The sequence below is a fragment of the Chrysoperla carnea genome, chromosome 1, assembly GCF_905475395.1.
Source record: "Chrysoperla carnea chromosome 1, inChrCarn1.1, whole genome shotgun sequence".
In the NCBI taxonomy this organism is placed as follows: Eukaryota; Metazoa; Arthropoda; class Insecta; order Neuroptera; family Chrysopidae; genus Chrysoperla; species Chrysoperla carnea.
This window is the reverse complement of record NC_058337.1, coordinates 136,354,924-136,382,561: the sequence shown is the minus strand read 5'-3', so window position 1 is coordinate 136,382,561 and position 27,638 is coordinate 136,354,924. Positions and strand designations below refer to the sequence as shown.

The window sequence follows — 27,638 nt, the reverse complement described above, 5'->3', positions numbered from 1 at the left end:
TAAAAAAGAAGCTGCTGCAGAGCTTAGAAAGTTTAGGAAAAATGAAACTGAAGAAAATCTATTAAACTATCATTCCAAAAGAAAACTATATATAAAAACGATTAGACAAAAAAAAAAAGCAAGGAAGGGAAGAATTTTTAAAGAAGTTAAATAAAGACATAGAAGAGAATAACGTAGTAGAAATTTGGAAGTTGTTTAGAACATGGAAAAGCAATGAATATAATGGGGAAGAAGTTATAAACGCTGAAAGTTGGATGAAATTTTACACAGAGCTTTACAGGAAGAATTCACAAATGGTTATTAAGGAAAAAATTACAAAGAACACAACAGGGAAACTAACCAATACTGGAGTAAAAAATGAAGAAGGTATACTGGGGCAAATCATAACAGAAGATGAGATAATGATAATAATTAATGAATTCAAAAAAGACAAGTCACCAGGTATAGATGGAATACCGATAGAATTCTTAAAGCATGCGAGCGAAAACCCAGAAGTGATAGTGATTCTTGCAAACTTCTTTAATGAGATAGTGAAGACAAAGATTATACCAGACGAATGGAAGATTGGAATAATATGTAATATATTTAAGAACAAGGGGGAAAAAACGGATCCGAGAAATTACCGACCTGTTACATTACTGCCCACCATTAGTAAAGTTTTTTTAAAAGCAGTAGCAAATAGAATTCAAGAATGGGCAATAAATAACAACATTATCACAAAATTTCAAGCTGGTTTTAGAAGACAATTTGGAACTCTGGACAACATCTTAATATTACAAGATATAATAAAAGAGAGATTAGAAAAACATAAGAAGTTGTATGCATGCTTTATAGACGTGGAAAAAGCCTTCGATTCGGTAGACAGGGAAATTTTGTGGGAAAAGCTAGAAAAACTAAGCATGGACAATAACACAATCACACTATTGAAATCTATTTATGAAAACTACAGATTCTGTGTAAAAATAAGTGGGGGTAAGCGATCTAGTACATGTAACACAGAACGTGGTTTGAGACAAGGGTGCCAAATCTCAGCTATTCTTTTTCTTTTGTATCTCAACGATTTACCAGAAATTCTCGAGAAAATAGAAACCTATTCACCATATGCATGATATAGAAAGCAAACCAAATTATCTAAAGTGTTATATAAATTACTGTACTAATCTGTCACAACTCGCTTAACGAGCATTTTTCTCACGCTCGATTGGAAACGTATCTAACTTTTATTTTTCAAATGGTATATCTAGTTGAAACTATTTCTATCTTCATATAATTTTATCTATTTTCGAATAATGAATTTTTTAGATTTTTTCAACCTATCGACAGTTTTTAAAATACATTTTTCAAGTTTTTCAAAAATTGTGAAAATTTCTCTGATTACAAGAGCAAAGGTGTAAGCAAAAAAACATTTTGTCCGCTAGATTGGATCGATTTTTTTTGAAAGCAGTTGGACATATAGCTTTTAATAATATGCATTTGTTATTTATTCCAAAATTACATTCCGATTAAATAGTTGTTCAATATATTTCACGAAACATGCAATTTAACAATATTGATATACAACAACAACAAAAAAAACTTTTTAATTTACTTTGTTTTGCAAAATAAATTGAGTAGCTACTAATTTAAAGGTAAAATTGAAGTCGTTTTAATAAAAACAGTGTATCTCTATCCCTATATATTATAAATGTGAAAGTAAACATGTTTGTTTGTTTGTTACGCTTTCACGCTAAAACTAGCAAATGGTTTTTAATGAAACTGTGTAGCAATATAGCTGATATATGAGAATAACACATGAACTATAATTTATAAAGATATATTTAAAAAAAAAAAATTTTAAAAATAACAAAATTTAATTTATTTTGACATTAAATTTACCATTTTTTTAAATTAGTACAGAAATCTTTAATTTATGGTTCAAAATGATGATTATAGATGGAGCAGATGATCATTATTTTGAACCACAAATTAAAGAACTCTGTAAAAATTTAGAATAGTAAATGTCAAACAAATCATGGCCAACTATTCTGATACACTCAATGAATTATGACTATTTTACATTTAACAAAATTGAAAACTGTGTATATCAAGAGAGGGTGGAGGCTATAAAGCGATTTTTACTTTTAAGCCCAGTGAAGCGGGCGGGTATCAATCTAGTATGTTATAAATATGAAAGTAAGGATATTTGTTTGTATGTTTGTTACGCTTTCATCCAAAAACTAGCGAATGGATTTGAATGAAACTCTAATACAATATAGCTCACACATTAGAATACCACATAAGCTGTAATTTATAAAGATACTCCGTCTATGATCATCATTTAGAACCATAATTTAAGATTTCTGTAAAAATAGTAAATGTTAAACAATTCATGGCCTTCTTTTCTGAAATGGATATATTTTAGTTGGTAAAACAACCCTCTCGAGTGTTACAGAAGAGGGATAAATGAGATCAAGAGAGATGGAAGCTATATGCGGTGATTCTTACTTTTAATGAAGTGAAGCGAGAGAGTATCAAGCTAGTTGTTATATAAATATCTCGTAAGGATAGCATTTGTAACAAAGCTAGCTATCACCCAGGAGACTCGGATTCGATTTCCGATATCGAAACTAAAATGAAAGAGATTGATACTTGAACATCTTGAATGATATCTTGATTTCCATTTTCTGAGGGTAATTTGTTGTAACCGTAACCAAAGTAATATATGCAAGATGGTAACCATGGATCACCGGGTCCTTACAAACTAAACAAGCAAATTTGATTCTAAATATAAGGAATCGATCCTGAAAGAAATTCAAGAAAAGTTTTTTAGTTGCTTACTTGATAACGAATTTGTTCTAACTGTAGTGAATTACATGATGGGTCTTACAGACCCATAACCTTGATTATGAGTACGCTTTAAAAATTTCACCTGGATATGTCTTTTCTTTTTTGAGTTATCGTGGCTACAGACGGACAGACAAACAAACGAACAACCGGAATGGACTAATAAAAGGTGATTTTATGAACACTTTAACCAGAATTTTGGGACTAAACTTAGTATACGTTGATATTACATATAAGAAAAGTATCTTAAAATTATTTTAAGATCACCGAAATTCGCACCCTTTTTCGAGTAAACGCGTTAAACGTAACCACCCTTAAGCGCCAGACGTACTTCACTCTAATTTCAGCAGAAAAATAAATATTCAAAATATAGCCATCTTGAAGTCAACTTTTTAGTTATATAATATGTTCATTGCTTTTGAGACTATACACATTTAAAGTATTTATTAGGCGTATAAATTACTCAACCCTGGTGAAAAGATATCTTTTACACAATATACAGAATTACCCACACACGATATAGAAATTTATAAAAGCGTAAAGCACTAATGATTATTTGAATGAAAAGTTTAGAAAAGCTTTAACAATTATTTTAATTGTCAAAGTTTTATATTAAATATTTCATTCGTGTATTGAAGTTTAACTTTTCATAAAACAAGTTCGTATATATTTATAATAGGTATATTGGAAATTTTATCGAATATTTTCTATAACTAAAATGAACTAATGAACTAATTTATGTTTATTAATAATAAATATCGAATCATCTCGGAAATATTCTAACAAAATCAAGCAAAAAATACCGTTATTAAAATATCTGTTGTGGAAACAGAAACGTTGAAATTTAACTTTTGTTAATTGGGAATACATACTTCTAACAAGTGAAATTTACGAAATTCCCTGACAAATTTTTCAGCTACGGAACCCTTAACTCGTATTTGAAACATATCTAAGAGCACTCTCCATTAAATTGCCGTTTTCCTTAAAACCATTTCCAAACTGAACCGATTTGGAAGATCATCGTCAATTTTTTAGTTTTTTTGGATTCGGAAACCTAAATTCGGACTTAAAACATAGCTAAGAACACTCTCAACACAAAATCAAAAAAATCAAAATCGGTTCATCCGTTTAGGCACTACGATGCCACAGACAGACAGTTACACACACATAATGGTCAAACTTGTAACACCCGTATTTTTTAGCTCGGGGCCTCCCTGTTAAATCAGGTCTGTTTGATTCATGCAAGGCAACAAAGTTCCAAACTGGGTGAACCGATTTTGATTTTTTTTTTTTAATTTGAAACCATAGTAATGTATAACATTAATCTGTCATTATAACACTGTCCTGTAATCGATGTATTCCTGAAGTATCAATACTACAAAAATTTTACTCTATTTTGATTTTCCCAAATGGAGGCAGTTATTTACATTTACCAAGTTATTTTGGTTCTAGTTATTTTTGATCGAACGTTCATCAAAAATTCGAAAATAACTTCACCGAATAATAACTAGTCTACATTTGCAATCAAATAATTTATTTCCCATTAAAACAATAAAATTTGTATCGCATTTGGCAAAATATTTTAACTAGAAATATCGAAATCGAAATACAGTATATTAAAATGTAAGTATACAGATGGTTTTTAAACAAATTTCCAGCTATTGTTTTCGAAAACGGATTAGAATATCAAAAAACAGAAAATTTGGGTGTTCCTATAGTCCCTATAGTCCGGGGGAATGAAAAAATGTGTCTAATTATATTTTTTCTGGGCGCTTTCCGAGCCAAACGATTTTTTGTAGCACATTCTTTCCTGAAAAAAATCAACTTTGATTTAAAAAATTTTTCTCCTTTCTAAATTTCTCTTAGAACTCAATTTGTCGCACGTGTTTTCAGGTATTGTCAGGTAAAAAAGTTTGAACCAAGAAAATTTTTAACTATAAATTTTCAAGATAATAAATTTTTGTAAAGATTATCATTTTTAATCAAAAAACAAGTAATTTTTTCCTACAAAACTGTAAAATTAGGTGCCGAGGTAAGTCGAAATAAAAAAATTCCATTTAAGTTGTTTCATTTTAAAAATGATCAACACTTGAACCGAAAAACGCATTGGAAAATAAAACAAGGCGAATTTTTGGCTTTCCTTCGGCCTTCAGGAATAGAAGGATTTTATCGGTTTATGATTTTCTAATCCGTTCTGAAAAAACTGGCTGGAAAAACTCATCCTGTTTATACATCGACCTAGAAAATAATATTCTATTTTAAAATAACTGGAAGCGCACTATAGTTAAAATGATAATAATAATTGAACATCGATTTCTCGATAATATGAATTAATAGTAAAATATATGAGATTCTATATTTAAAATTCCAAAAATATGTATATTTACTATAATCTAGGATAGATATATTCTGCAGGTAATAGAGAAATAATTCCTTGATTAATAAAATTATTGTACTAATTTAATTAATTAAGTTATATAAACTATATGTATCTCAAATATATATATTTGTTCAGAACTACAGAGTATATAAACAATTATACCTATAAAACGTGATGCTAATTTATCATGTAAAACGTTCTTTCAAAATTTATTCTCATTTATCTAATGATTTTTTTTGTGATCAGAAAAAATTCAATATTATATAGTGCAATTATTATTATGAATAAACATAATTAAGATGGGTTCACGGTTTACAGTATGTTCCAAAAGTTTTTAACCACTATTAAGGTAATTCAAATACAGAAAAATGTTCCAATCAAAACATCTCATAGTTAACTAGGATTAGACCTCGGCCTTGAAGGTCATCTAAAGGTCAACTTGTTTCTGTTACATGTGAGAGATATAAGACCACTTTTACGTAGAAATATTTTTTTTTAAATAAAAACTTTTTTTGTATAAATCCTTAAAAAATTAAAAAACTCGGTAGATAAATACAAAAATATGTCTCTAATGTTGTGAAATTTTTAGTCTCAATTTGATTATGACATAATGATTTTGAGGTGTTTTTTAGCATGTTGATGTGCGTTGTTTCTAAAACTTCAACAAAACCGTAGAAAAACATTAGAGCAAATTTGGAACCTAAATTTAAGTTTTAGTAGATTTTTACATTGAATTTTTGTTTAGCCATATTTCGAAAAAAACATTTTAAACCACAAATGTTTGTGTTTTTATAAGTAAAAATTTAAAATAGTCTTCTCTTACCTGTAATGAGACCGAATTGAACTATAATCGACCGTGAAGGTCATGGTTCGATTATATCGATTAGGACAATTTTTGCTTGAAACGCTTTTCTACTTTTGGGACAGACTGTTTAATTTGATAAGCTAAATAATAACATGAAAAAAAAATCAAGTTACATTTCTCGGTAAAGACATTCTATCTTACATGTGACGGAGGTACATATTCTTAAAGCAGAATACGATTGCTTCCCCGTCATCTCTTTCTGTGAAAAGATGAAGGCTATTCTTCTAGTTCAGGGCTTCTTAAACTATGGGTCGCGACCCCATTTGGGGTCGCGTAGCAAAATTCTGGGGTCGCGAGAGGTAAAAATACAATTTAACAGAAAATGTTTTTTAACTTGTAAAATTATTGTTATAAAGATAAAATAACAATTATCGTAGATAAATATATCATAAAATCTAGTTCGGAAAGATTGTTTGTACCTACATTTCTATTAAGAGTATTATAATAACTTGAATAACATTTACTATGAATTATGAAATGTTATTGGAATTAATAAAAAATATAAATTTATTTTTGTCAATCTCTAAAAGCCGAAATAATCCCGAGAAATAATTATCAACAAAATTTCTAGATATTATTGCTGAAGAAACAGCTTTAACACATATTAAATCCCAATATCGTTCAACGAAAAAAAATGTTGAAGAGGTCTTACGTCCAGCAGTTTCAAACATTCCACCAAGATTTGATTTGTTATGCAATAAAAAACAGGCACATCCATCTCATTAAATTTTTAACTTATACTTTAATTTAATACTTACCACGCAACTACTTGAATATATTCGAGAGAATTAAGACGGTCAGAATCCACTTTTATTTTTGAAACTATTATAAATACAATTTTATAATTTTTCGTGCAATTTATAATTTTAGATTTTTGTATGTTTCAAAACGAATTCTAAACTTATATATTTTCATATGTATATGTATATTGTTGCCTAATAAATAAATCATCAAAAAATATTAATTTATTTTTCTTTTATATTTGTATGGGGTCGTCAAGAAACTCGCAATCATAAATGGGGTCGAGAATTACAAAAGTTTAAGAAGCCCTGTTCTAGTTAGTTGGTAAGTAATATAAAGTGGTAGTATATAAAACACAAAAGAATCTTTTCTTTTTCAATTTAAGAAGTTGATTTATTTTTCTATTGTTTGTTCATCACTTTTATTATATACCTACCTACTTACGTCTTACCGACCGACTGAAGACGAAGAAGTCAGTCACGAAATTCATCATTCAGACTATAAAATAATCAGTCACTGTTATTTTCTATATGTTCGAGGTTATAGTTTTGATATTATGTTTCGAACTTAAATTCTATATAGACTATAATACCACGAAGGAAAACCTCTTCTAATATACACAAACACCCTTCCATTTTCATTACTTTTCAAACTAATACCATTTGTAAGAAGCTCATGGGTACGTTTTATTTGTGTTTAAAGGTCGATATTTTTCTGTTATCCCGAAGTCACATCCTTCTAAATGAAAGTCAAGTCACATCCTTCTATATGAGTCAACATATAGACGATATGAGTCAATGGAAACATCTGGTACATGGTGAATAGCTCATAGAGAACACTCATTTTGATAAAAAAAAACTGGTCAAGTGAGTCAGACATGCGTCGTACACGAAGGGTTCATTACAAATATGATGCATGAGGCGACGAAAATGATACTACTGCCGTAAGGGGTTGAGTAGTGAAATTGACACAAACGCATGAGTTGTTTGTATGGAAGTAGGTAATATACTGTCTGACAAATTTTAAATATTGTTGTTTTGAAATGCAACTTAGTTTTGAACAATCTTTTTTTGATTGGTTCTACCATTTATAAATATTATAACAAAATACTCATGTGATTGCCACAACCACATGCGTAGGCTTATTAGGTTTATTTTTTAAATTAGGTTTATTTTTTAAAATATTAGATTTCTTCAAGTCGAATTTGAACCAGCGACATATGGATTGCTATTGATTTTAGTGGCTTAAGTCCACTGCTGTACCGACGGCGCTACTGATGGTTGTTTAATAGGGACACAAATGATTTAATAGGGACATAGTGAAGTATGTTCATATAGGTAGCCCTCAATGCAACTTTGCACAAATTTTCGAAAAGTTTGGGGGTAGATATCCTCCTTCTGAGTAATGCAGATAAATCTACTACCATTTTTCTGCCCATTGGTAGTTTTCACCCCCCCCCTCTCAGTGGAAACGAGATGGAATTTTACTACAACTACCGAACCAATTACGATTTTGTTTTACAACTGTGGAAGAAATTGTTTATTATAAAATTTTGAGGTAGTAGCGACTACAAGAATTAAAACAGACCTAAAACTCAATAGAGAAGTGAAGATTATTAGATGGTGCTTATTATTTTTTCTTTAATGTTTTTCTATATTAAACGATGGATAAGTAAAAAGAATAATTCTTATAGGTTTATTGTGTGGTTTTGATATTGTATATACTCAATTAATTATATTAAATCGAAAAACAATTTTTTTTTTATATTTTAGAGAAAGAAAATCATTTTCTTTGCTGACAATCTAAGTATAATACTTGCATTATTATTAGACCGTTCCACAGAGAAAAAATGGTAAAAAAAATGTCTTTTTATAATCTGTAAATAAGAAATATATATCAAGGTAAACAAATTTTAGTATCAACCCAACCCAAACCAACTGAAAAAATTTAGTTATAGGTGTTCATAAATTAGTTCATTTCCGTGTGCCCGTCCGTCAACACGATAGCTAAAAGATGATTCTATGCCAGTCGGCACAGTCTAATGCTTGATGGCGCTTTTGAATACATATATATTCGGTTTAATTTATCTTTCTAATTAATTGGTTTCTTTAATTTACAAGCTTTTACTTTACTGCGCCTGAATTTTAAAGAAGTTACCCGCAACCAATGGAGCTAAACTAACGTTAAGTTGGGAAGAAAAAATGTATGGTTAGCTAAGTGACGTCCAATATGGCGTACCATCCAAGATGGCGGACTAGTTATGTCCATAGAGATATGAAGATAAAGAACGCTAGCCTGTAAGTGAATGCAATATGCGAAGCGAGAGAGAAGACTGTCAGTGAGTTCCCCTGTGTCCTTGTCTAATACATATACTTATACTTACTAATACATATAATAAGTATATTTGTACATATGACTATGACAAGGACACACGGGAACTCACTGACAGACTTCTCTCTTTTATTGAACTAAAAAGAATAAAATCATTATTTCTATGAGTCACTTATAGATGACTATTGTAAAAGCATAAGGCGCTCTACATCATACTTAATATTTTAATTGACTGATTCTGGTTTGCCTTTTAAGAAGTCATTCGGATATTACAGTTCAATCTTCAAATTGATTTTTTAAACAAATAATAGTTTATGGGGTACGAATTGAAATAATACAATTGAAATAATTGGTACGTGTGGCGTGGGACGATATTTAGTAACAATAAATCTGTTATATTTACTGTATCATCAAAATATCTCATATTACAAATTGTATCTAATTTGTTATTGGTAACATTTATCTGTGCGTGGGTGGTAACATATATTGGTACATGTGGGCAGGTTATTTATGAGAAAATGAAATGAATATACATTTTTGATGAATTTGATATCTATTGTAATTTTAATTTTTATGTTTTAAATGCCAAATATTAGGCGTGCGTGTCCCAACACATTGAAAAAATAGAAAATAAAATTACTTCATTTATCAGTAAACAACAAACAATAACAACAAATGTGGCTAAAAAAACAAAAGTTCTTAAATTAATTTTAGGACAACATGTAGTAAATATTTTAAATTACAGTAGAATCTCGATAAGTTAAAGTCCAAGGGAAACAAAAAATATTTTAAGTTATAGAGGTTTTTAGTTATCAAGGGTCTATGTTATTGAATGCATTAGAAGGATGGGATGTTCTAAATTAGGGAATTCGGCATTTTTTTGTCTTTTACATTGAAGATTTCCTCCTGATTCTTGTTTCTTCAAGATTTCAGCTTCTTCTTAATGATGAGAGACAATGTACTCTCATGTATTCCAAATTGAGCCGCAACTTCTTTCCTTTTCAATCCATTTTTCACTGCTTCTATAGCTTTTAATTTATCAGCGTAGGTGAGGGTTGTTAGTTTTCTTTTTGTACTCATTTTAAGACAGTTTTATCACACAGTAAGTAAAGCGATGTTTCCAGAACAACAATCAAAAAACTTATGATGCAAGTAAGTCGTTGTCACAAAGCTAACCACCGCAAAGCTTTGAAGAATTTAGATAAAGCAAACAATAGGTAATGTTATTGTTTACGTTAACAAGTAAAAACGTGCAAGCAATAAATATCGAAACCATTTGTTTTGACACTCTTTCAAAATGACTCATTCACACAATTTTATGTTATAGAGGTTGTGGAAACATTTCTTTTAGTTACTGAGGGCCTAACAGAAATTATTTATTTAAGTTATAGAGGTTGCGTATTTTAAGCTATAGAGGTTTTGGGCTCTGATGGGAAGGGAACGTAGTATTTTTTGAAGTAACTAAGGTTTTTATGTTACCGAGGTTTAACTTATCGAGATTCTACTGTATATGTCTAGAGTATTAGGAGCGAATCTGTAAGAACTAACATTTTGCCAAATAATTATTATTTACATTATTTATATTTATGAAATTTTTTCGTTCAAATTATTTGCCTTGAGTGTTTTTCCTAAGCGGTACGTTTTTAAACCTTGGCTGCGAACCAATACCGTGGTGCTTGCACCGATTAAACCATGCATAGGTTTAATCGGTGTATAGGCTCGTAAAGAGTGTAGGGTTATGGCATTGTTTTACCGCGAAATTTCAAATAAGGGCATTCTAAATCTCTGAACTCAATTTCAGGGTTCATCTGATCACACATCTGCCATAGTCTGTCAATTGGTTTAATCAAAGGATTTTAAAAAGTTTCTACCCCATTTTGACGCTTTCATTGCATTTCGTGGATTGTAAAGTGTGTCAATTTTTGATGAGAGTGAAGGAAAATTAACGTTGTTTATGCATGACTATTATTTGGGAAAATTGGTTTGCCATTTTTCGAAATAACTATGGTTTTGACAGCTCTATCATGTTTACTGAAGGCGCAAGAGATAAACGTAAATGGCACAAGAGCCAAACGACTGATTTGACCCAAGATGTTTCTGCCTTTCGATATTATAAAGGTGGGCAGGCGAAGTCTTAGATTAGATTAGATTATACTTTAGTTAGCAGTAACTCTTCGAACCTCTTTTGTACTGCAAGTTTGATCTACTGCAGCTCCATCGAAGGTGCTTCAGAAATCTTACAGTTTTAATAAATTTTAAGATATTCCTAAAAGATGGCTCATTTATAACACTTGGGTTAGAGATCAGGCAATCCCTAGTGATAGAGAGTATTTCGCATTCACTTAGAATCTGTATTTCGGTTTCCTCTTCTACTTGACAAAACCAGTAGAGATAGTTCCCAGCGAGGTTGGTTTTGTGTTCCAGCATAAGCTTTAGATTATGGCAATAAACAAAAATAAAATTCGTTGAGTGGACAAATTATACATTGTGAGAGACCCGGGTTCGATTCTAGGTATGAGTGTTTTTTTACCTTTCTCTTTCAATTATATTCTTTCTTTTCGTTTTGAATTGATATTTCTCAGGACTAACAATATAAAGTAAGTACTATAAAAGCTCTGACACTTTTAAGTAAATAAAATACAAGAAAAAAGCTTTTGATTACCTTTTAGATGTCGTTTTCTGTTTGACGAATAACACCGTGTACCGTGCACTATTTTTGTTGATAAAGATTTTTATAAAATAAATTCAATGTTTACATATTTAGTTGTATACTTTTTGTTCTATTAATTAGTGAAATAAATTAAACATGATTATTTAAAAAGCAAGCATTACGAACGACATTACGATGGAAGCAAGCTCACGACGTTATGCTGATGATGATAAAAAAATCAACAAACAGAATAAATAGTCCTTGGAGATGACAGACAAAGAAAGAGATAATTTTATGCATGAAATATTTTTTAAAATATTACTGTACTTACTTTTTTTAAAACTGTTTTTTGTTTTTTGTTTTTTTTTTAATTTTATATTTTTATATAATATATAGTAGTCTTTACTCTACTATTCTTAATAGGGCAGTAACCTGTGCGATCCCGTGTACTATGTTCATCATATGACAGTCTTTGCTAAGAGTCAGTCTAGTAGAAGAGAATTGGAAAAGGGTGGACAAACGAAGCCGTCCATAATAGGAAATTACCATTTCAATTTGCATGGAAATATTAGAATGAGAGAGTAACATTGGCGTTTAGTTCGTTCTGGGCGGTCGTCTCCTAGCTTGTGTTTTTTTTTTTTTTTTTTTTTTGCAAAATCTGACAATCAATTCATAAACTCAATGACATTTTTTTTATCTCCAATTTCGATAAAACTTAGTATATAAGCTAATTTTGATCCAAAAAATATAACAATCGGGTGCATTTGTTGATTAGTCGAATAGTTTTTGAGATTCGGACTAAAATCGATCCAAATATTGCGATATGTCAGAACTATTATATAGTAAACAGATAATCAAGCTATTTTTAAATTTATTTATTTATTTATATATTATAATTATGTTTAATTTAAATTTGAGCAAATCTCCAATAGCGCGACTAAAGACTGCAGATTACCGAATGATTTGTACGATTACTAACAGGTTATGGAAACAAGTTAGTTCTATTTACGAAAATGGTACTTTTTGATGCAGGTTAATACACAACCAAAAGTGAATCAAATTAATGCCATGGCTTCTCAAATTTAAGGGGAACGATTTTTATTTAGAATTATATCTCTTTGCCCAGAATTAATTTTTGCCCACCCTGTAATAATCAAAGGACGTGTTTTTCTTCATAGAGATCCAATCAAACCAAATTTACGATGGTCTAAAGGAGGCATCTTCGAGTAAACGATGTCTATTTACTTAAAACTGTTTTATATAATGCATTTTATATAATAGTGTTTACATTACGCGATATTCTTCACAAAGTATACTATAAAGAAATGTTTCAAGTTTACATCATAAATAAATTTTTATATTTCACTTAAACATTATAAAACGTCTTATTACTTACTACAACTTGGATGGTATTTTAAAGTGTACAATTTTATATTTTTTAATAATTCTTTTTATGACAGAGATGCAGTATGACCAGAATTCAAATTGTTACTTAATTTTATTTTGAAAGAAACTTGAGAATGAGTTTATATGTGCAAAATTGAAATCAATAAACTCAATTTAACTAGCGTTGAGTTATTAACTGAGTTTATAAGTAGTATTTTGAAAAGTTTATGCCCTCATCTGAAGTTACGGTCAGACACGAAAGCAAACACAAGGACTAAAAGAAATAGGCAAGTACCAAGAAGTAAATAATAAGTTATCTGATAGCGTTACATACCCATTTGAGCTCTATTGTTTGGTGTTCGCCTTATTATCTGGCTGTAGCATTATTCAGTATGCTGCTCAAAAAAATCGGATAAACAATAATCTGTCTTGGACTGACTAAATTTAACAAAATCTGAAATATTTATAAAGCATGGTTCTGACGATACATGGCTTTGCAAGGTATCCAATTAAGAAATAGCTGGATATCGAAGACAGTACCCTGGCAGTTGCCGAGCCTTACAATGAAATGTCACATAATCCGTGGAAGGACTATTAAGGATATTATGAGATGAAAACTTTTGATCTCAAGACATAGTTTCGTCTATGAATATTCCCAGTTGAAAAAATAATTGAATTTGAATAGTGATATCTAACTGTGATTTGAAAAACTCATTTTGACACCAGTTTAGATCAGTATTCTTTATAAAATGAAAATTTTGTGAGTGTTTAGAAAAAGTCCAGAACAGTGCAGAAAAATGGTTATCCTCTAAGTTTCTGACTCTTTTATATTTTATGGCAGTCAAGGAACTCCTTTTCCCAATTTTCCATGTTTTCTACTGAAAGGAAGTATGACCTTCGCCATAGAAGCACAAAATTAGGCCGGGAACGAGAATATTAAGGTTTTACTGCTGATGTCTAACCAGAACTTCGCCTCGCCTTGTCAAACTTCGCAAAAAGCGGTTTTTTTTTACCCAAGTCAAAGGCAACACGAGGCATTCCCGTAGTTACTTGTGCACTTCAGTAAAAAGTTTTGTTACTACGCTGAAAGACCTAATGAATGAGATACGAATTCAGGCGAGAATGGGGTAGTGAGGGCTTCACTTCTGCTTATTTCGGGTCCACTCGGCAGCAATATTCCGCGAAAGTATGGACGGAGGGTTACCATGAACCTAAAATTGCCGTAGATTTTCAAGGCGAAAGCGAAAAATTTAACCTTAGCAATTCTTTACGGAGTTTTGTCTCCGAACAGAAAATAATTTTGCCTTTGTGACTTGTAATCGTCATCTGTCATGCAACGTAATTATTAATTTACTTTTTTCAATCATTATTAAAAAAAAATGCAGAAATAAATTTTTATGTTTACAATTATATTGCATTTTCTAAATTGGAATTCATTGAAATAGAAAAAAAAACATGTGTTTATTTCCATTTAATTAATGTGCCATTGTAAATATCGAATATTTGTGATTTTATGGTTTTTCATTCGTGGAAAATTGTGATAAATATAAAATATTTTATGTCGTTCTTATACGCTGGTGGATTCATTTTATAAAAAGTTTATTTGCGAATATTTTGCAAAATGGAAATTAAATCATCCTACGCAAAACAAATACTTTCCTTCACTAACATTGTCGATTCGAAGTTATTAGCTCTTTAAAGCAGGGAGCTCTAATTACACTATTTACAACATTAAATAAAATCATCCTACTCAAAATAACATATTTTTCCTCTATCCTTATTGATTCGAAGAAAATGTTTTTAGAGCCTGGAGTTCAAATTAGTCTTAAATCCTAATGTCACTTTGTAATTGCTTTGAACACTAAGAAAATTGAAAGTAACAAACTGCAGATGTATTTTTCTTTTCAATCTTTTGTAATAAACAAGCATTTGAAAAGAAAAAATGTTCATTTACAATTGTTTGAGATACTAGAGATAATATTCCAAGGTAGAAAGAGTTCATATATCCAAATCATAAATAGCATTCTAGTGGTATATAGAATAAACAGCTTTATTTGCAGATATGAGATTTTGTCCTGTAGTTTTGGAACCCCGAACGTTTATTTGGAAAACTATTTAACTCGAATATTGGGAGAAATGTTAAAGATTCTCAATTTGTTCGTTTTATTCATTTTTCTAGGATGATATTTTTAGTTTCAAGCCCCACTTTCTCAGATAATTCAGATTTTACTTGTCTTGAATGAGCAAAATAAATGCCTTGGTTTTCGGAGAAGCATATCAATAAAGAGCCAAATAAAACCAAATATGCGATAAAATAAAAAGAATCACATGGTCAAGGTATTTTACAAGACTAAATTTGTAAAAACTAAGGAACCTCCTCAAAAAAAAAAAAATAAATAAAAATAAAGCATTCATGGAAGAAAACATGATTGCATGTGTGATCAAATGAAAGGACATCTTTCGTTAGGTTAATACAAGCTTTAAAAACGTCAAATTGGTTTCTTCCGGGAATCGCCTCCAGTGTGATGAAACTGCGGAAACCAACAGTCATTTCTATTCTATCCTGCTTCATACTAAACTACCATATATATTGAATTCAGCCGATTAGCAAAAAGGGGTTGCTGGAAGTGTCCAAAAGTAGTAATAGTCTAGCTATTATAAAACGAATTTATAACAAACTTCTATCCCTTCTTATTGATCTTGGATACATTGCATATGTCTTTATTTTCGTGGAAAAGATAGAGCATTAATTGAAGAAATGGGAAATCATTGTTCGTGTGACAAGATATTCCCGGGAATCCCCTCCAATTAAAACCAACTGCCATTTCTATAACATCCTTCTTCATAGTAAACTTAAACTATCATTATATATTGAATTCAGCCAATTTGCAAAAGGGACCATTGGACGTGTCCAAAAGTAATAAAATAGTCTAGTGATTATAAAACGAATTTACAACAAACTTCTTGACCTTGCTGTCACTTCTTTAGCATCCTTCTGCAATGGTTATGAAACGAATTTATAACAAACTCCCATCCCTTCTCCTTGACCTTGAAAACATAGCATATGTCTATATATTTCGTGAAAAATATAAATATAAAAATCAGGATGTGTTTAGAGAAAGAAGCAATTTAACAACCATTTTATAAAATCAGGATATGAACAAAACAAAAAAAAAAAATTAATTTCAACAAAAATCTTTTTTTGTTTTTTACTTGTTGTAACTGTAATTTATATTAATTCTCTCTGTGTAATGTTTTTAAAATAATATTTATTGTATGTGCATGCAATCAGTACATAAAAGTTGCATTTTATGTTGTTATTTAAACTGAATATGAACGAATAAAATGAACGTACAAACGTATAAATTATAATAATGTCTGACATTGATCTAATTCTAAAAAACAAAATGCATATTTTATTAAGGTAGAGTGGAGTATTTAAAGTACAAGTTGGTGTACAAGTATCGAAATGTTTTTTCCTAGGAAAGTACTTTAAACCTTACCTTCTCATACACGCAGGATGATTACATCTTTTAGAACGCAATAGACTGATTTTTTTTTTCTCAGAAAATACTCCAAACCAATGGATCATCTTTTTTATGTTCACTTCGAAAAATATCAATTGCTATTTTGTTACGCAAATTGGATCTTGTCGACGTTTATTTTATCAATAAAAAATTCAGAGCTAAAAAAAAACTTATGAACTGAATGGCGTCAGGATTTTTACATCGTTAAGGGTGCGGCAGACTACTGAGCAAAGTCCATGAATTTCTCGACCCATTTCGGAAATCGTAGATTGAAGTAAGAGTGAAGGAAAATCAAAGTAGGCAAGGCATGTTTTTTGGAGGAGTTCTTACAATTGATGCATATGAATTCTAGATTAGATCCCGAACCCATTTTTTAGGATTAAAGACCAATCTGCTCGACTAGCAAAAAAGAGAGAAATATCAGGGTTTATCAATACATGCTTTAGCTGAAGACATCTATTTTCCAGTTGTTATAATTAAAAAACCTCTCACAGTTGTCATAATTAGGCATTGTCTTGAACGTTACAAGAACGCATGACTCACTAAACATGACTCTCACCCGAGACAATTCAAAATGGAACTAAAAACCGAATTGCTTTGAAGCAAGGAATTTATTACAACTAACTACAAACATCTTATTCTTCTAAGCCTCTTTCACACTCTCGTGAATTAGCACAAAGTCAGGAAAAGAACGAGAAGGAGAAGGTGATACTTGTGATGTTTCGTCTATCCTCACCTTTCCTAATTGCTCTAAGTAGGTGGTTTTTTGTACCCAAGTCAAAGATAACACAAGACATTCAGACGAGAGCAGACGCGCTTTATCTCCGATTCTCGGCTATTACTTATGTAATCCAGTAACTCTTGTAGCTTATATAAAACATAATTGTAGAAACACACAGCTACCGCAGTATCAATTGCCACTTCGATGTCATCCATAGCCATGAGATACTTGGGAAACAAGACGAGAGTGTGGTAGTGAGTCCTTTACTTCACCTAACTTAGGTGAGTGTACTCTACGAGGATGATCCGTGAGAGCGTAGATAAGAGGTAAGAACAGTAGAAAAATGTCAATTCCAATTAAAAAACTTCAGGATATTATGCCCCACCCTGTATTATTACATATAGACATATCAGAGTATATAATTAATTTCACATTATTATTTCATATTTTATTCTTACTTGTGGTTTGTAATTTTTACAAACCAATTTTCTTTTTCACAAATAATAGGAAGGAAAAAAACACATATTGAAGGTTATTTGTTTAGTTTGGTAAAAAAACAATTTAATTTAGGTTATTAACTTAATTTCATGACAATGTAGAGAGACTTCATAAAGATGACAATCTTCGAAAAATCTTTTAAAAGTCCCCAAACAAACGAGCTTAGGGCAGTTTTTATATATCAAGCTCTGACTGTCCAGCCTTTACTCGGGGTTACTAAATCATGGCTTGGTGTTCTAACTCTTGCCAAAGCCGTTATAGGATAATAAATCAAGACTAGGTCTGCAAACCTTTGTACCACCGTTTGCCGAGTTATATATATCAAGGTTTAGTTTATCAACTCTTGTCCAACCTTAAGCCAAAACTAATGATCCAAGTTCCTTGTTAATTCATATTTATGGTAATACAGAGAAAGTAAGCAAAGTCTCGAATTCATGTCGGATGGACATAATGGACGTATAGCCAAATGAACTGATTTTTACATTTTTGGATTTGTAACGGAATGTCTCATCTTCTCTATGACTGCCATGCTCTTGCCACGAGAAGATGGACTCACTTGAGCCAGTTTTTCTTTAACGATCTCTCTGACATGAAGTCCGTTGACGTCTAAGAACCCCTGCTCTTCTTAAACAGCTGCAAATGGTTCATGGAGTTGTGACCGGGGATGAACCAACCGTTTATCGTTATCACAACGTTATGGTCTAAGTGTGTCTCACCCCAGGACAGCTACTCTAATCTAGTCTAGGTATCCACTCAACAAGTGCTTACATGGAAACCCAGATTGCTTTCATGAGAGTCTAATGTAACAAATATTTCTCATAATCGTAGAAAACTTAAAAACTGGCCTAAAAAATTATTTCAAAATTGTTTATTTGAAAATTGGATAAAAATCATTAAATCGAAAGTTAATTGACATTCGGTATTTTTAACGTTCGCGTTGCCTGAGTTTAAATAAAGGGTACTTACAAGTGTCCTACTTCAACTTGATCAGATTCTTAAGTGTATAGTGAATTATAAAGTGGCTTTACGAGAGAATAGAGCAATAGTTTAAAAGTGTACTTGAAACGTGTTAAATCAAAATGGTAAAAGTGCGTACATTATCATTTCATATATAAAATAAACCGGAAATTCATCATCATTGGGGTTGACAAAGTTAAATTAAACATGTACGTCTACAAAAAATCATAAAACAAAAATGTCTACAATATATATAAAAAAAATATATAACGTATCATCTGAACAATAATTATATATATCTATTTGAACCCTTAAAATTATAGATCATTGAACATTTATACAAGTGTGAAATTCAAACCTCCGTCCTCCCACCTAATATATTTCCGTTACATGAATACGTATCAATATCAATTAATATCACACCTCAATACAAATAGGTTTTAGGTAGGGAACCTGTGGAGGTTTCATCGTATTAAATATACACCTATGGTAGTATTAAGTGTAGTATCAATTTCATATTCTTTTGACAGTGAGTATTATTCAATTATTTTATTTCTTATTTCAAGTGTGAATTATGCCAATCGGGATAAAAATAATACAAATGGCACCATACTTAACCAATCAAATTCTGGATATGACGTTTTAACTCGCCATGAACATAGTTATTCCCGTTATATTTTTAATTAATTGTATTCTGCACTCAATTTGATGTAACAAACAAATATGGATTCAAACCTGGGTGAAGATTGTTAAACACTCGTCCAAGGTTGGAAAATTATTGCCAAGCTTTGGTGCAAGTAAACAAAAGTATAATTTCGTATTTTCGACATCAGTTTTGGTTTATACCTGGATCAACCGTTTGATGTAGCAAGGATAGGAAAACAGGGTAGGAAGCAGATATACCTAGGTGATCTGGCAAACCTGCATGCTATAAGTCAATTGCTTTTCGAGTGGAAAACTACTCATGCATAATCGTCTCAACGTTGGAAAAAGTATCAAATATTAACTCATTTCATAATTGGTCAAGTATACCGTCTATGTGTCCTGAAGTTCTTCAAGAAGCGCTAAATCTCGCAAATGATTATCAAGAGAAGTCTTCCCAGTTCAATCAATAACCAGATATAAAGAAGTAATGCCAAACACAGAGGCAATGCTAGAGAAGAATAGTATTACACCCAAACAGGAATGAAATCCACAACCCGAGGGTAGCGTGCAGAGTACTGATCCAGAGTTTTTGAGGTCGCTCGAGTATAGTATTTTTAATTATTGATTCCCAATTTACAAAAATTTAAATTATTTCCACAAACACATTACATAATGTCAAGATTTAGATACGCTGGTCACTTCTGTTGGTAAATGTATAATTTTACTAAAAATAGATGAATAAACGTTTAAAAAAAGTTTTAATAAACTAAAAACAAAATAGTTTATAGCAAACAACCCTAGGCCAGAATGTTGGATTCCTTGGAGTATGTATTTTCAAGGTCAAGGCGAACCCTAAGTTTTATATTGCATACTCCGTGGCATCCAAAATTCTCCCCGTGGATTTTACAATACTTTATGATCCTGGGTCATAAATTTGGATGCTCTGGCGTATGTGATAGAAAAATATACCACACACGCACAAAATCCAACTGTCTGGACTAAGGCTGTAAATTTCATTTTCAGGAATAAATTAAAAATATAACAATATTTTTTGTGACATTCAGTATATAAATAATTATCAAAGACAATGAAAACTCTTGTGATAAATAAGAAAATCCTTTCCGTTTTATTTAAATACTTGATAATAATACTTATTTATTACAAAACATTGTGTGAAAACGCGAAAATTGAAGAAGTGGAAAGTTAATAGGCATAAGAAAAACAAAAAGCAGAAATAATTTAAATTTTGTATTTATATATATTCTTTGAAATAATTATTTATATTTAAAAACATTTAAAAAGTAAAAAGCATTTATAATAAAATTAATTACATTTTTTAAGTATTTAAATAAATATTTGATAATATATTTTCTGTGATGAAAATGTATTGAAAAGTAAATATTATGGTGACGGTTTGAGTTTTGAAAAGTTTTTGAGATAAATTTGTTACATTTTTGAAACAAATATTTACCAATTAGAATGTAGCCGAGAGTTAAGGAGAACAGATCTTGTGTATTATATTTGGAGTAGGAATATTTTTATACCATGTATATATATAGTATGCAAGGTATACTAAGTTTAGTCCCAAGTCTGTAACGCTTAAAAATAGTGATGCTATGAACAAAATTTTGGCATAGGTATTTATAAAATCACCTAATTAGTCCATTTTCGGTTGTCTGTCCGTCTGTCCGTCTGTCTGTCAACACGATAACTCAAAAACAAAAAAAGATATCAAGCTGAAATTGTCGAGTTCGTACATGAGCAACATAGGTCAATTGAGTCTTAGGTTCGTAGAACCCATCTTGTAAATCGTTAGAGATAGAACAAAAGTTTAAATGTAAAAAAAATTCCTTATAAAAAAATAACCAACTGTGTGAATGTTTGAAACATTTTTTCGTAAACATCACTGTTTAGTCGTGAGGGCGCAAATTAGGCCTAAATTGTACAGTATGTATTATATGGGGATATCAGTTATGTGTGTGTCGCATGTATGTCTGTGTAATGTGATAGAGTAATCAACATTGTCTATGCATGGTATTTCAACAATTAACTCAGTCAATTGTTTGTTTTCACTTGTTCAAGAACTGTTTAAACATACTAACTTTTCTTTTTTTTTTTTGTAATAAACTTCTGTCGTTAACTTTAAAGAAAAAGACTTACTATTAAACTTTCTAAAATTACAGATTTTAGTAGTATTTGGTGAGCACATCAAAATTATCGATTAGCACATCCTAAATATTCGAGTTATTGATAAAATATACGTAATGATTCTTTTCAAACCTTAAATTTGGGTTAATAAACGTTGTGCACAAAAAGAAAATTTTCCACTTGACTATTTCAAGAGTGGAAATCACTTTCTTCAAAAAGTCAGAAGCATTTCCAAGGTTAAAAAACTTAAGGCTTCACTTAATTGACTTCTAATAAATAGCATACATCTAAGCAGGATAAAAAAATCTTGGAGTCAGTAGACTTTAAGAACATCCTCTACATAAAAATCATACCAACCTTTGAACTACCCGTCCAAAAATAAAATATTTCAATTACATTATAAATATAACCGGTATTTATATCTTAATAAACATTAAAAAGAAATCAATTGAATGACTAATGAAACCATATTAAAAAAAATACTCCTGAACAGTAGAGGTCCATCACTAACGTCATATTTTTCCCACATTGGATGCTTTTTATTATACTGAGACTTTTCCTTTCAGGATTTCAAACTTTTGAAAGGTTAAGAACTTAATACAACCAAAAACCAATTCCTTATATAAACCAAATTCACATAAAACTGTTGAATTATCCAATTAAACAGACGCACAAAACCTTGAAAACCACGAAAGAATCGAAACCTTGAAAAGAAAGAATATGAACCGTGTAGGTATAAAAAACGAAGTGGGGTGTTGGGAAGATAATACCCTCAAAAGACATTTGCTTGAAAAAATACATATAAATTTATAACCCACTAGCGCATTTTAAAGAGATATTCAAAGATTTCAAAAGGTCAAGAAAACCGGTCGTCGCAATGATAATTCAATCCATCATTTCTCCTCTTTTATTTAAACACAGTAAGAAATCAATGGCGTTTACTGACAGGCACTTAAAGACACATAGTAGAATTATCTACGTTAGCATAAGTAATATTACAGCATAGAATAGGGCTATTCACCAGAAGTATTGTGGTTACCGCCAACCAGTAGGGGGCCTGACGTCCATACTGCATTAACTCGCTCCTATTATTTCCTGAATGGTCAAATCAGTACGGCGTTCAAACCGATACTGACATTATGATACCCGCAAAATAGAAACCTAATAGAAACCAAATTTCTACGCATTCGAACAGCATTGGAAGAGAAGCCTTGACCTTCAATATAGTGCATAAGTCTATTTTGTCGGGGAAAATATAACTAATAAAAAAAGAAGTTTATATTATTAATTCCATTTATATAAACCTAAAGTAAATGATTGAATTTTTTTTTTATATTTAAGAATTGAAAACTTAATAATAAATATTAATATTAATAATAATAATTATATTATTAGATATTATTATTGAATTTTTATATCATCATTTAATATCTCTCTTGTTGTGTTATTCAATGTAATTTGATATTATTATATTTCATTTAAATTACTCATAATAAGTTTTGATTCGTAATTGATATTAAGATGGTGTATTCGATTTTCTTTTGTGTGTATTTTTATTATTTTTTATATAAATATTTTTATTAACTTCCTATGTTTTTTTAAACTTTAAATACATTAATTGTGGAATTTTCTGAGGCAAGTTTAGTGAAGTAACAGCACCTGTCTTAGATGGTATATTTCTAGTGTGTACCCAATGAACTATTTACTGCTATTTTTGAATAGCAAGAGTACTTCAACGTCAACAACTTCGAAAGGATGTATCCTTCTTAAAGCAAGATGTTTGCAATGTGATGAAAGGTAAATGAAAGGTTTCTTTGTTGTGGCAATTAATACAATGGAATCGATGAAATGGCTACTCAAAACTTTCGATTTGTTTGCCTCCCAATTAGGGCTCTCAGATTGCTGCTAATATTTTTCGCACAGGTAATTAAGCTGTCCACAAGGGTGCCTCTGTTGATAAGAGGATGAGTGCCCCTTCTTTATGCATATACCACTACACCAGCCCATAACCCATTACCCTAGACATACCGCGTACGGAATTGGTAACATTTTAAACAACTCAGCTACTAGAGTTGACTATTTTTCTTATAAAATCAATTCCAAAAAGATTCGAAAAACAAGACCTATCCATTTTAATTAATTCCTCTTCTTCAACAAACAGATCATTGCAGAAACAGAATTAGGATGTAAAAAATGAATACACGTGTCTTTGTATTAAAGTGGAATCTTGCAAGTTACAAAGTCCAAACGAAATCTCTTATTCCAAAATTGACAGTATAGCTATTTTTCATGGAAACGAATAGCGTGGAAATGGATTTACTAAAAGTTTTGGCTAGATAGATTCTACTGTAGGGAGCAAGTGTAAAGTACACACACAAAGTATAAAAATAATAAGACTAAAATCAATTGTTAGCTTTAACTTGTTATTAAATTGAAATAAAAAAGGAAGGTATGATTTTACTTCTATCATGGCATTCACATATAAAAAAGCTGACATGAACAGTGCGAAGCCTCTATATACAAAATAAAGTTGTTATGCAACTGTTCCAACAACATTTTTCCAACACGCCAGGAAAATTGAGAATTTTCTGTGAAGATGTTGTTATTAAATCTATAGTAATATCAAACAACTTTTACTTCTATGAATATTTTGGGAACTCAGAGTTTTCGAAAGTGTTTGTTAATACACCGTCAGTCACATGGGTGATAATCAATCAATCACATGGGGGGAATGAGGATGACAATCATTTCCGGTCACGTCAGACTCATTCAAATTTCTAACAGATTTCAAGACCAATTTCAGTGAAAACAAGCCGTGGGTAGGGTCTGGTGTACCTTGAGGTCCACAAGAATAACTTCCCAGCATAATAAATAGTTATAAATATTTAAAAAGAATATGAACTCGACCGACTCGGCCGAATATTATGAAATTCTCTTCCGATCATATTGCTGTTAATAGGCTTCGATCGATACTTCAACAAAGTCAATATCATTTTTTGTTTGCGCGATATCGACGACGAAAAGTAATGGAGAACCTATATTTTTGTTTCTTCAGAGTACCTCAAATTAGAAACACCTAAATTGCTTACTTAACCTCAGTTTATAGATAGCACATAGAGGTAAAAAGGGATGTGAAATATAAAGACACATTAAAGAGTACACTTGTATATAATCCCATTTTTGACCTTGAGTCGACAATAATGACACAGTTATTAAATATCCAACCAACTTCGTCCAGTACTCAAACTACTACCTAGTTTAACTAATAGATATTCAACCATAACTAATAGGTAACTCCTCTTAACTATTTAGTCACGCAAACTGATCTATAACTATCAATATTTCAAAAGAAATATATGGATAATATAAAGTATAGGTATACAATTATTTTATTGAAATGATAGAAAAACTAGTATCAAGGTCAGTGAGTTTTTTTTTTGTACTTAGTCTGGTTTTTTGTATCTCACATCTTGTGGAGGGAATTTTCCGCCTCTAGACCTTGGAATAAACTGGCTTTTTTGTTGGTATAAATTTAGTTAGGCGTCTTGTTATGTCTCACTTTCAGTAAGCTGCCGTATTTAGGTCAAGTGGTATCCTAGGTACATTCAAATATAGAACCTCATTTGTGTTAAGGTATTAGGGCTATGTTTTATTTCACAGACTCAGAATAATGTCAGCTGCGAGATTACGAAGTTGCAGAATTTTTGGTCGCTTAGATTGCGAGATGATCAGCTGAAAATAAGTTAAATTCTGTCGAAGGGTGGATTTTACCATAGTTTTCGCATAGGATCTGTAAATACCTTAAATGTCAATAATCATTGCCATTCTCAAATTATCCTGTTCTTTATACCATTTTTTACAAGACTTATCCTTGAAATGTTGCAGTTCTTTAATTCATTTTAAAGTTTTTAACTGATTTGGTTTGAAATATAAGGTTTCTTTTATGAGTTGATCTTATTTCTGCACTTTGAGCAGCGAGAGGTCTCATAAATTTACTTCTTCTTAAGTTTCACCTTTGGATACAATTTCTAAGTCTGTCTTTTAAAGAAGAATATACAAAAAATATTTGCTTTTCACAAGGTCTTTAACGGGCTTTATCGTAAATAAAATAACGGAGTAATTCACTCAAAAATATTTTGGCACTGAAATAAATTCAACCGATGATCTTACGACCCAAAAAGAAAGACATTGTCTTAATAATTCACATAATAAAAAACCCTATTTTTCACAATGATATCAAAATTCTTCGCAGAATCGCAAAACTTACCTTCATCCTGATTACTTCCAATCATAATTTCAATATCATCAAAATTTCCCTCTTCAATTAAATCCAATGGATGTTTTGGTAAGAATTTACCATCCACGGTAGGACCAGATGGAAAACCTAATATACCATCATAGGAATTCCATTGTTGAACAGTTATTGTTTTTGCATCAACAGCTCGCATACAATCCATTACTTTTTCAGGATTTTCTGCCAACAATGACGAATTACAACCACAATCATCAACTAAGATTGCAGCTACCTCGTCTGCGCGTTCCCCAGTCATGTAACTCCATGGTGCATTTAATGTACCGGATTGCAATATACCACGCCGAGCTAGGCCTTTTGTTTCGGGTGATATTAAATGTAAGCTAACAGAACCACCACCAGCCGATTCACCAAATAACGTAATCAAATCTGGATCACCGCCAAATGCAGCGGCATTATCTTTGATCCATTTTATTGCTAATGCTTGATCCCAAAGTCCCATGTTACCAGGAGCCTCTTCACTACCGTACGGAAACCGACGATTCAAGTATAAAAATCCTAATGCTCCAATACGATATTGCATAGACGCAACAATGACATCACTTGTTGCTGCCACAATATCAGCGTCGTAAATATCTAACGTAGAGGTTCCTGTCATAAAACCTCCACCGTAAATCCAAACCAAAATTGGAACCCGTGGTCGATCCGTGGATGATTTATCCTGATGATGGCGTAATCGTATCCGTTGTGGAACCCACAAATTCAAATACAAACAATCCTCCGAAATATTTGTATTAGGATTCCACATTTCTTCACCTTCAAATCCAGGGAAATATTCACAACGTTCTTGAAAACATGAATTTGGTAAAACACTTGCATCCAATATTCCATGCCATGGATCCACCGGAACCGGTTTACGAAATCGTAATGGACCAACTGGTGGTTTTGCAAATGGTATTCCGGTAAAAACATGTACTTCACGACCGAGTACGGTTTTCGAAACACCACGCACTAAACCCGTTTGTGTTTCAACAATTAATGGATCATTGTGGTAATCGGTTATGGGTGGATTTTGTCGTGTTGTTGTCTCATGTGGCCAAGAATATGCATCCAACCATGTGACATACAACAATAGTATCAACAGTTTTGTTAATTTCTCGATCATTATCGATGGTTTTCAAATACACACAAAAAAAGGTCACGTCACTAATTTGAAAAACAAACTCACATTAAAAAATAAAAATAAAAAATAAATAAAAATTAATAATCACTATAAATTCACTGTTTAAAAATCACACAAAATAACCGTTACAAACAATTAAATTTAAAACTAAAAAACACAACAAAATCACTGTTTGTTGTTAAATAATATGGTTTTTTTTTTACATTAAATGCACCTTTTTGAAAATGACTTTCTACTTAGTTTATACAAAATATATCAAATGTCACTAAGCTTTTTTTTTCTGCTGTTAAGATTTAAGAATATAAATCCTCTACACCGTCGGCGATTTTACGAAAGAAAAAGCACACAATGTTCTGTTACATGTATACAACGTGTTACATTTGTGAAAACTATGTGACGTATTTATAATAAATATAAAACACAGTATAAAGCGGAGCGAACGGTACGCGACGCCACACTTCTACACAAAAACTTGAATATTATAAACCGAAACGAACGAAGAACGAACTGTATGTTGTTGTGAAACCTGAC

At 31.1% G+C, this 27,638-nt stretch overlaps 1 protein-coding gene across 1 annotated transcript in view; it reads right to left on the bottom strand.

The window, feature by feature from the left end:
• The window catches only part of LOC123305056 (acetylcholinesterase), a 402,811-nt gene extending 375,723 nt beyond the window's left edge, over window positions 1-27,088 (bottom strand). The window contains exon 1 of the mRNA XM_044886661.1: window positions 25,940-27,088. Coding sequence (XP_044742596.1) covers window positions 25,940-26,732 — 793 coding nt within the window. The 5' untranslated portion in view covers window positions 26,733-27,088. The remainder of the gene's footprint in view (window positions 1-25,939) is intronic.
• Between the last annotated feature and the right edge of the window lie 550 nt (window positions 27,089-27,638).